General features: G+C 29.3%; 2 protein-coding genes across 2 annotated transcripts in view; one reads left to right on the top strand and one right to left on the bottom strand.

Annotated features, from left to right (window-relative positions):
* The window catches only part of LOC125815767 (uncharacterized), a 162375-nt gene that overhangs the window by 59051 nt on the left and 91184 nt on the right, over positions 1-12140 (top strand). The window lies entirely within an intron of this gene.
* Positions 6251-7375, bottom strand: LOC125815774 (zinc finger protein ZAT10). The gene has a single exon (XM_049495327.1). The coding sequence runs from the start codon at positions 7280-7282 to the stop codon at positions 6464-6466; it is 819 nt and encodes a 272-aa protein (XP_049351284.1). The 5' UTR covers positions 7283-7375; the 3' UTR covers positions 6251-6463.

Raw genomic sequence — 12140 nt, 5'->3', positions numbered from 1 at the left:
AAATGTCCAATAATGGGAAACAATTCTACGCCCACTGTCTCAATTTATGTGATTCAATTCCGTATTTTAAGAGTCAATTAATTTTTATTGACCATGAAGTTACCTGCGGAATCTTCAATTTTTTAAAATAAAATTTTACATGTTTGGAAGCTACTCAAAAAGTACTATAAATCACATTAGTTGAAATATTTAGAATATATATGAAGATATTATGGTCAAAGAAAAAGTTGTTTAAATCTCGAAATTCAAAAACTATACAAAAATTGAGATGGAGGGAAAAGTAGTGACGAAAAGAACAGATTATTTTTAATGTTAGAGCATTTCACCAATGTTTTCTTAAAAAAATAATCATGATTAAAAAAACAATATATATATTTTTTGAGTTCAGGACCGATCGGAATATATGTTTGCTGTCCAATATGTTGTTATTGTCTTGTTTTACATATATATTGATTGATTGTTTTTTAAACCAGTTTCTTTTCCTATATCATTCTTTTTTTTTTTATTCTAGGGAAAAATGCATAGAATAGCAAACTATTAATTCAAATTAAATGCTATAAATATAGTTTGGTTTAATTGTACCTCATAGCAAACTATTGCTATTTTACCTCTCTCCTAGTGAATCTCGCTTGCCACTCTCGTTCTCTCCCTTGCCTCTCTCGTTTTTTATATAAATGCAAGTGTATAAAATGCATTTGTATTTGTATAAAGCGAGAGAAAATTGTATATATACATATATTTTCGTTCGCCTCTCTCCCCTCTCCCAGATCTCGCTCGCCACTCTCCCAGATCTCGTTCTCTCACTCGCCTCTCTCACTTTATACAAAAACGCAAATTGTATAAAATGCATTTGTGTTTGTATAAAGCGAGAGAAAATTGTATATATACATATATTTTCGTTCCCCTCTCCCAAATCTCGCTCTCTCACTCGCCTCTCTCACTTTATACAAAAACGTAAATGTATAAAATGCGTGAAAATTGTATATATACATATATTTTCGTTCCCCTCTCCCAGATCTCGCTCGCCACTCTCCCAGATCTCGCTTGCTCACTCGCCTCTCTCACTTTATACAATTGATCTTTTTGTATATGTATACCAAAACAGATTATATAACTGCTTTCTTTTGTAAATGTATAACGAAGTATACATATTTATGTTTGCTATGGAGCGCAATTATACAAACTTTGTTATAACATACAAATATGAATTTTGTGTTTGCTATATGTGAAAGTTGCTCTTTATTTTATTATGTCTAAACACAGCTTTTTTCGGTTAAAAAAAGAAAGCAAAAGGTACAATCAAAGCTGTACTTTTTTGGTAACCAATTGTCACTTTTTCCTCATTTGGTTGTTAAAGCATTTAACAATTTTTTCGCATCATCCTTATATACATTTTCTATTAATATATAAAATGTTATAATAAAAAGTGAATCATAAAAATTATTATGATACAAATCTGTGATATTTAATTCCATTAATTGAATCACAATCAAATTTCGAATTGAAAATGCCTCTCTTTCCACCTCCTTTACGACTAGACAATGAAGATCAGAAGCAAAACTTCAGTCAAGTCATTGATTTGACCATGCTTCTACATTAGTCATTAGCCATCATATATATGTGATAAATAAATAAATAATAATAATAATAATAATAATAATAATAATAATAATAATATTTTCAATATAATTTCATTAAATAAACTTCAGGGATAAAAGAGTATACATAGATCTTAATTCTATCTTGTAGAATTAGAAAGACTACACAAAATATTCTCAATTTAATTAACTCATAAAATTATACGTTATAGATAGCAAATAATAACGAAATCAGATTGTGTCACGTAATTGTAGGAACTCGGTATTTTAATTGGCAGACTTTGTCGAATATTAATAAAGTTGGTCAAGTCAAACACACTTCCAATTTGAAACCAAATGGAGGTTAGAGTAAGTTGAATTTTTCATATTGATCTTCAACTTAATAGTGCCCCTTAGCAGCCTCTCTATTTTCTGTGTTTTTGCACATTTTTCCAACGTTTATTAATATTATTGTATAATGTATAGAGTATTCGTAGTAGTTATTCACTTGCTTTCTACTATTGAAGTCTTCCCATGAGCTCGTATGCTATACATTAGCCTCACTGGCATATTATATTTACTTCGCTCCACAAATTAGTTGACAAAAAGAAAAAAAAAATGACTCCTTCCATCTTAAATAATACATGTCATATTTCATTTTTCTTCTGTCAAAATAGACCATCTAAGTTAATATTTTGAGATATTAATTCTCTTGATACGAGAAAAATTATACTTTTTGTAGTAATATTTATGTGTTAGTCACTGAATTTTCATTAAACTAACAAATTAATAGAATGCTATTAAACTTTGATAATTAATCATCGTGCAATTATTCGTCGATCAAGGAAAAATATCAAATATTTCAGGAGGAGGAATAATCAATTATTCACGAATATCCAATGAAATAAAATCATCTATCATGATCCTCAAACAATTGCGATAGATGTGTTAAATGAACGGATTGGACTAAATGACTTAAGTTAATAAATGGATGGGTATCTAATAATATTTCCCGTCATTATATCATGATTATTTATATAACATATGAAATAATAAAAATTATTTTTCAAAAATATTTAGACAAAGTTTCTCATGGGTAATTTAGGTTACGTATCAACATATTTTTAAAATCGGCTAAGTTAATTGGATCAAAATGAACTAAATTTTAATAAAATAACTGGATTATTAAGCATTACAAATCTAAACGAATTGGACATATTGTTATTTTATGGGCTGATTTTACAACACCTAATTGAATTGAATTTTCAGTACCGAAAATGATAATATTTAGACAAAATAGTACTATTTTAAGAAGTCAGCATTGTGGTTTCAGTGTTTCCCTAAATATTTTAATTTCTTGGTGATCACTGATCACTGAGAAAAAAAACTAGAAACTTTATTAATGGACAGAAAATAGAGTTGAAAAAAACTCCAACTACCAGCCTAACACCAATTAACCAGTGGCATGCATGATACTACTCCATCCGTCAATTTTAATTTGTCCAGTATTTACTCGACACGGTTTTAAGAAAGTAATAAAAAAAGTGATAATTTCAAAATAACAAAATTTAATAATTTGTGAAAAGTTAGTTAATAATAAAATTAAATTAGAAACTGATTAATAATTTTTTTTATATTTTTAAATTGAATAAGTAATAATTTTTAGTATAGTGAAGAAGTAAAAGCAACCTAAATTTATAGTAATTTTAGTATAGTAATTTTTCATATTAATTTTTAGTTTCATTGATTAAGGAAAATAATTGGATTTATTTGTAGAATGGGTGGGTCTTATAATGCAACTTTTGGCAAGTAACCTAACTCATTAGGCTTTCTAAATTTAGCTGATTCACCAAATTCATTTTTGGAAAATATTTTTTACAACGAAAACAAATCGTATTTGGATTTAAGACAAAATTCTGATTTATCTAGCAAGAAAGTAGAGCATTAATTTGGTTTCGAATTTAATTATTATAGAGCTAGTTTTTAGAGACATTTTAAGAAGTAACAGAATTTTTTTTCTAATGCAAAATAAGAGAGTGTATAATAAATAGTTCCTTGTGGTTGAACCCTTCTTCGGATCATATGCATAACAGAGCTTTAATGCATCGGACTGCCTTTTTTTTCTTCTAATTTATCTAGCAAGAAGTAGTCTATAAGCTCCAATAACATGTTTCAGGAATTAATACAGCCATATAAACTTTTTTCCAAAATTGTTGTTCAAATTAATGTTTTCTTTTAAAAATAATATTAATAATAATTAAACCAACAACCAATTTCAGATATATGACATTATTTTTCCTCTGTCTCCACAAATAGATTAATTTGGATTGAAACTACACAAATTCCAGGTCAACTAAAGGAAGCCTAACCATATGCTAATTAATAAATTAGTCCATACGTTCCTCAATGAACCCTATGTATAGTCTTATCAGAGCTGTTAATGCTTAACAAACAACTTTAATTAAATAGAAAATGAATTTAAGCTAAACACATAATACAGTATAAAGACAATGATAAAGGTAAGTGTATAAAGTTTAAACTTTCTCAAAAAATTAATATGATTAGGCACGATTGAAGTTGATATATCAAGAGGTGATGCTTTTAAAACAAGTGTAAATTTATTATTTAACTTACAATCCAATTTGAACACTTCTTCTTACTTGCTAAGTATGACACTTGGGTTAAGTGATAAATGCAAAGTTGCTAGAACAATATATATGTGCAATAAGACTATATACTATGTACTAAAGTGATTGTATATCACCTTGCTATGAGCTGTAAAAGCTACTAGAAGAAGCTATTACAAATATATATCCTTTATTCTGCAAATGTTTGGCGTCTGATAAGATCCACAAAAAATGTAATTCTGGAGTTAGTGTAGTAAAACACACTTCTAATTAATTAATTTGGTAAAATATATTTCTAATTAATAGAGTATATTTTAAGAGTTATGTCAGATTAACATGAGTCAACTAATATGAAATAGAGGAAATACATTATCCGAAGGGTATTTAGGAGATGACAAAAGATATTAAAACCTTGTAAAAATTGAGCAGGCTGAGTATGACTCATCAATAATTAACACATTTGGATCCAATTCAAGTAATGTTAATAAGTTAATGACCTTATAACTTATTAATTTAACATATTTTAACTCAGTAATTAATCCAATCAAATCCGCTCATGGACTGATTTTTCGACTTATACAAACTTGATCTATAAACAACTTTAATGTTGATCAAATATGTAAATAAGCAACAAATTAGATCCTCATAAATTAACTTAACTCGCGTATAAACTTAGTAAACCACCTCATAATCTTGAATATGGGTGCAAAAGAAACACTTAAAAGACATCATAATAATTAGTAGAAAGAAAGAAGGAATCACTCAATTTCCTGGTTACTAGGAAATAACATATTCTACACTACACCCTTGACACAATAATGTGTTATAGCCCAGTGATTTTAAGCGCCTTAAAAGAGCTAAGACTAGTTTAATTTTAAAATTTTCAGTATACTCATTTGTCCAAAAAAAAAAAAATACTCTTGCAATTTTTGAACATCATGTAATTTTTTCCTCTGCTAGTGTGGTTACGTTGTGAAACTTCAATAGAAACAAATGAAAGTAAATGGCAAGACATTATTAACGTTGGATCTCATCAGGAAAACACTTGTGTGTTTATGACATTCATCATATTAAATCATATCAACTATATATTTATTAGCTTAATATAAACATCTATCGATATTTAAATAAATAAATAGTGTCATGGCACAATTGTGCCTTATATGAGTGCATGCGTTAGCATGAATCCACCGCCAACAAATATATGCATATCTGTCGAGGCTGTAACCAAAAGACACCTTCTGAGATGACTTAATCTACAAGATGTACAGCCAAAGCAAGCATCACGAGTCTTACGTATCTGGCAAAACAAACACCCTACTCTACTAATTTGCTATACAATTCTTGTGAGTGACAGTAAGATTTAGAATATATTGACAACTCAAAACAACTAAACAGTTCCTTCACAATATATTATCCCATCATCATTCTTTACTTTAATATTCTATCATAGGGGTGACTTGTATAGTTTATACTCTTTCTAATAAAATAATAATTATGAGGATTCCAAGCCGCGTTATGTGGTGCTTGCTCAAGAACAAAACCTCATTTACAATGCACGTAGTCTACACGTTGCCTTGTTAATCACGCACACACATTTCATTTCACACTAGACAAACCATCCATCATCCTCTCGATAAAACTAATAATACGCACTGAATTCATATTTTTACCGATCCTATGTTCAAGTTTACCTACCTTGGTCAACTTTTTATTTTGTTGTCTGATGAAAACGTAGAACAAACTAATACATTTGTTTACTAATGATATTCGATTTATCATTTAAAAGTCTCGATTAATCCTGATTTGCATCATGATAAGTATAAGGATAGAGTTATGAAATGAACATGGAATTAAATAATAGCAACATGAAGAATTTCTTTTTATTGACAAATTTTTGTTCAGCGCCCAAATAACAACATTCTGCAGATCGTGCTATGGCATGTACCATTACACCCCTATCCACCGTCCTTTAAATTTCCACCTTACATATATATACTACTAATATTAAAATAGATTTAACTAAATAAAAAATAAATTCATGAGTAAATAAAAAAGAATATTATATTGAACAACAGAAACTAGTAGAAAATGAATAACCTACTTTTTGTCTCTATACAAAATGATAAAAGGTACTCTAGTACTTATAAATGTTTTACTTTTTCCTAAAAAGTATATAGTAAAATAATATCACATGTAAAACCAATTAACTAATTTGACTTAAACAGAATTCAATCATCAAATTACTATTAAGAATTTTCAATCGAAAAATAAACGCGGCTTCTTAGCAGGCATAGGACTTTCTACTTCTTGTTCAATCGGATGTTGACTTCTACCTCCACAGTCAATGGTCAGACCCAATTGCCATCCCGGAGAGGCAGGCATGTTTAGGTCAAAGTCACGCGCAATCGGAGTCGACGCGCCGCCGCCGCCGTCTGATGTAGTCACAACGCTTCCACTGTGAACGCCTTCTCCGCAACCGCCGCCGCTTATATAACGATTGTTACCACCGAGTTTACCTTCGTAGTGGCGGCGCTTGTGTCCACCCAAAGCCTGTCCAGTTGGAAAAGCCTTTTGACAAATAGAGCATACGTGAGAACGGCCACTCGGATTCAGAGCAGAGATATTACCGCCGCCACCGCTAGTGGAAGTAGACGTCGACGGATTGTTATCATCATCTCCGGTGGCAGGAACGTTAGTTTTACGGTGACTTGCTTTATGCCCACCAAGTGCTTGATAAGAAGTAAAAACTTTAGGACACTCGCTACACTTGAATAATTGCTCTGTTTTCTCTTTAATAAAAACCGGTTTCAACTCGGCCGGTTTTTTCTCCTGTTGTTGTTGTTCAATAACAACACCAATCGAACCGGTTCCTTTTCCTTTTCCAAATCCGGTACCGTCATCGTTAGCGAGCATGAGTAAACAGAGTGCTAAATACTGATCTCGAGTTGGTGGATTATCAATACGTGGTCGTTTCGATCGTTTTCCTTTAGCCCACGAATCCAAATTATGCGAATCATCAATCTCTTCCAGCGGTGGTAGCACTGCCGTGGGTGACTTCAAAGCTTCAATCGACATCGAGAATTATTATTATTATTAGAAATAAAAGTTTATAAAGAGAAACAGAGAGGGAAGAGAGAAAAGCTGATAGAAGAAAGTTGAGTGAAAGAGTGAAGAACTGAAAGAGAAGTGTGTGATATATATATAAGGGTTAGGGTTTGGAGAGTTGGAAGTTGCGTATGGAATGGCGGTGAACGAGTTGTAGAGGTTAATATAAGCGTTTTTAATTTCTAATTCAATTTGGTTAAGGAAGAAAATATTAAGAGGAATTGACACGTTTACACATGCGTTGTATCGGAGTCGGTCAAGTTAAGTGTAAGAAAACCCTCTTTAATATGGTAAAGGATTTAAGCGTATGACTCAGCTTTTTTAAATTTGACTTATTCTAAGGTCAAATTAAGAAAGAGTAGTGGATTATTATCACTACTCAAATTACTTGGCAATATGGACTTATTACGTGCGCAAGTGCGTAATCACCTAATTCCCAGTTAAACCCTCTTGATTTTTAATCTATACATATAAATTAATTAAACTGCGCATGCCAAATAAATAGTTATAATCAATTTGTTCAAAAGTTACTTGGATTTAGTTAAAATAGATAAAATTATGAATCCAAACACAAATCCAACTCTTTGAAAGTTTTATTTTAATTTATATAAATTTAATATTTGTTTATTATTATGATGGGCTTTTAGTTAACTCTTTTTTTTTAGATAAGCATGACTAAGTTATGGAAATTGACCATTTGTCACGTAGTTACTCTCTTGAAAACAAGACAAGTCCTATTTTTTAAAAGCTAAAGCAAAAGATGACTTTTTAGAAAATCAAAAAGTGGAATATTACAAAATAGTACTCCTAACAAAATAGTACTCCTACTCTTACTTTGTTCGTTAATTTTATATACTTTTTACGCAATTATAAACCCTTTCATTTTATAAAGGGAAAAAAAAAAAACTCTGATTCCTCACCATGACTGTGCTTAGATTCACTAGATTATTTTTCTACCGTTAAAATAAAAAATAAATAAATTAAGTGTAGGTAGAGGGCATGAGACTTTATGAAGTGGTGAGATACTTGGTTAGCTTTATGGTTGGGCATCCTTCTAGAAAGACACCTAAGTTGTAAAGTTTCTACAAAAATTTGACACGTGTTTTTATTGTTGATTAAATTAATATTATTACACAATTTTCTAGAATGTAATAGATCTCCTTTGATTGGTTAGAAAATGTACTTTTTGACATGGAGTATCTACTTTATCAACTCTAGTCTAGACTAGATAGGAACAATTGTGATGTAGAAAAAACTACTCCCTTCATCTCTAATTATTTGTCTATTTTTGAAGTGATACACTTATTAAAAAAATAATAATTGATGTAATGATATTACCATTTTATTCCTACTAACTATAAAGTGGATGAATTAAAAACTTAAGATTTTTAAAAAGTTTATATTTTTCAAAGTAATAAATTGAGGATATAATAGAAAAAAAATATTTGTCATTTATTGATTTATCAAAATAAACAAGTAATTAAGAACAATTAAAAAAAAAAGTAGACAAGTAATTAGAGATAGAGGGAATAGATATTTATCTCTACATTTATTTTTCTTACTATATATACTTGTCAATTGCTAAAGCCGTTTTCCTGTTTTTTTCTTCTTTAAGATATTTTATTTTAACTTGTGGATAAGTGAGAAGGAAATTTTTACTTCCAAACACACATTAATGGTCATATTTAACATTCAAACACGTAGCTAATAAAAGCATAGCGTAGCAAATTTTTGTTTTTGAATATAACCCGCGGTAATTATAAGCTCTGTCACAATTTTTGTCCGTTGGGTGAATATTTTATGTGCGTTGGATGAAATTTCTCTGTGTTACAACCTGCTCAGGAGATGTGAATTGTAATAGGTAAGTCTTATGCAACAGACTCGATTAAGAAAACAACGAGGGAGGGAGGTCGATCACATTTTATCTGTGTGATTGATCACCCTCCAAACCAACTGAATCATCGCAAAAAACAATAACCCTTTTATTGTGACCATAAAATTTAAAAATTAATTATTTGATTATTGTGTAATTTATAGTCTTTATCTTTCCAAAGATTTCAAGCTCATAACTTTTATTTATAAAACTTGTATAATCCACGTTTGAATAATTGATAAAAAAAAAATAAAGTAGTTTACTCATGGTAAAATATATCAATTCTTCTCTCAAACTCAAAATAGGTCATGTAATATTATATCTTACTTTGATCCTTACACATATAACTTAATTTTATGCGGATTGCTTCTTTTCGGGATAAATGATCCATTTTTGTAATTGTTGCAATCACATTTTACATTAACTAATCGTAAAATCATAAGTTTTTAATTATTGTTTTAATGGCATATTTATCAAAGTTATTACGTCATGCTGACGTCAAAGATGTTTTAAAATAGTTTCTTCTCCCTTGGCAACAATTGACAAATTTTAGAAAAATAAAAAATAAAAATGAAGTGAAGTGAAAAGAGGAGTGTGAAGAGGAAGAGGACAAGAAACACGGCACGCAACGTGTATTATGTTGTGTGCGATGGATTTTGCAACACGTGTACACAAACATTTCTTCAAGGGGAGATGAATGAAGCAACGACACGTGGCGATATATTTAGGCAGCTTCCTCAATATTTGGAACAAGAGCCGTCCAAGCACCATACAAACTTTGACAAAATTAACAACACACCAAATTAACTCAATTAGTTTTCTATTTATTTATAAGTGACCAAATTTTGTTAATTCCTTCTAAAGTATACAAGATATGATATATTAGTTTTTTTTAATGATCTCAATTTTGAGTCTCGAATATGAAAAAGTTTTACTCATAAATCTAAATCATTTGACTTTAATGGGATATTCGATATCGGTATTCTCTCGATGAACGAGAAAAAAGAAAACGAAATATATATTCTTAAAATTTATTATAGGATATGTAATTGCTTATTTAATTTTATCACTTAAATAAGTTTTAGCTTCGAATTTATAGAGATTATTTATCTCGATATTTAAATCAAATTAAGCGACTAAATTATATATGCGATAATACGAATCATATGTTTAAATGAACATAATATTACTCATCAACTTTAATCAAGTAAAATAAATGTAGACTCATATTAATTAATTGCATTCATAGTTTTTTTTATAAATAATAAACTTAAAAATATTTGGATTGGAAAAAAGGAGAAACGAGAGAGAATTATAAGATAGTGTTGAATCAAACTCTAACGCAATCAACAAAGTAAAAGGTTATATAATAAGTTGTATTATTTAAAAAAATATTTTATTAACAATGCATATATTTTTGAGTTCTGGCAACTGAGCACTAACATAATTGGTGGGCGATATCTACGTTTAATGCGTTCCTATAAATGTATTTGGAATTTAGTACAAAAATGCTACTACTTTTTTTACAAATAAAAAGTGTATTATAATTATCAAATTCCAATCTTGGTTACGTTTGGACAAAAGTCTCTTCCGAACAAACTTTTTGCCGATTCTTAAAAAAAAGAAAATATGGATCACAACACGTGGCCAATTCTAATAAGTCATTTGGTTGGGAACAAGTTATCCCAAGATTAATTATTTTGGAATAACTTATCCCACCATGTATGTTAACTTATTCCATCACTATGGTATAAATAGTGGGATATGTTACCTCAAACATGACAACCAAACAAGACACTAAATTCTTTTTCCAGGACTATTTTTTTTATCGCATGACTATTTATTCTTATCCCTCACACCATCATAAGTAATTAATTTATGTCATCAACATGGATTGTGACAGAATGGTGAGAGTGGAACTGCTCGAGTTCAAATTTTTAATATAGGAAAAATTTTGTTAGAGCTAATGAACCCTGCAATGAGTGATTCGAATTTAGTTAGAGATTCAATACGGGCTCTGAACATCATAAAAAAATAATTTATGTCTCCAAACATATCAGAAATCTTGTTTGACTATACATAAATCATGTAACTTAATTTTAAGTCTTATAGATGTATTTCCAAATCCCAAATAACTCCTTTTTTACTTTGTTTTAATAATAGTAACATCTTTTTAAGGTTTTGAGTTTGAGTTGCATTGAGTCATTGTTATTACACAATACTTTACCCCTTTGTATATGATTTTTTTTAGCTTAAATTTAAATTTAGTCAAACCTTGATCTAAATATCAAATATTAAATAAATTTCTATAAATAAATGTCTATTAAAATAAAAGCTAACAAAATTAATATTTTCTATACAAAATATTAGACATTTTTTTTAATATATAGTTAGATAACGAGTACAATCATTTTAGCGAACTGACCAAATATACAACTTGCACTCTAAAATATGATTTGGTTATATCGATCTGTATATTGTTTGGAGCAAACGCAAATTACTTGGCAAAAGCTATGTATTGCAAACTGTCACCAATTCATTCTTTTCCACTTTACACCAGTTTTATATATCATTTGTTCTGTGCCAATTATCATCAATGCCCAAATATTTTGTATCCTCCCCAAATTGTACTAAGTACATAATTCTTCTAATTTTCAATTTAATTTTTTAGATGAAATGGACATATAATTAAACATAAACATATTGAAATCTGAGTTTTATTGCCACTATTATCGAAAGAGTTTTCAACGTATTTCACACATAAAAAAAAGAATGAAGCAACATATAAAAAAATGTGTTAATAATAATTAAATAAGAATAAATTCTCTATAGTGATTTAAAATTAGTCACACATTTACACGACATCAACTGGTTGACACTTCTCTTTATTATTGAAGTTCAATGTATGTTGTATTGACGATAATATATGATGATTTGTTATTTGTGTAAATTAAA

The sequence above is a fragment of the Solanum verrucosum genome, unplaced genomic scaffold, assembly GCF_900185275.1.
Source record: "Solanum verrucosum unplaced genomic scaffold, falcon-dt-bn FXZP01000261.1, whole genome shotgun sequence".
Lineage (NCBI taxonomy): Eukaryota > Viridiplantae > Streptophyta > Magnoliopsida > Solanales > Solanaceae > Solanum > Solanum verrucosum.
Note: the sequence above shows the minus strand (reverse complement) of the source record. Positions and strands in the feature narration are given on the sequence as shown.

Bases quoted from the DNA above. Each gene is read 5' to 3' on its own strand.
- LOC125815774 (XM_049495327.1), bottom strand. From the start codon at position 7,282: ATGTCGATTGAAGCTTTGAAGTCACCCACGGCAGTGCTACCACCGCTG.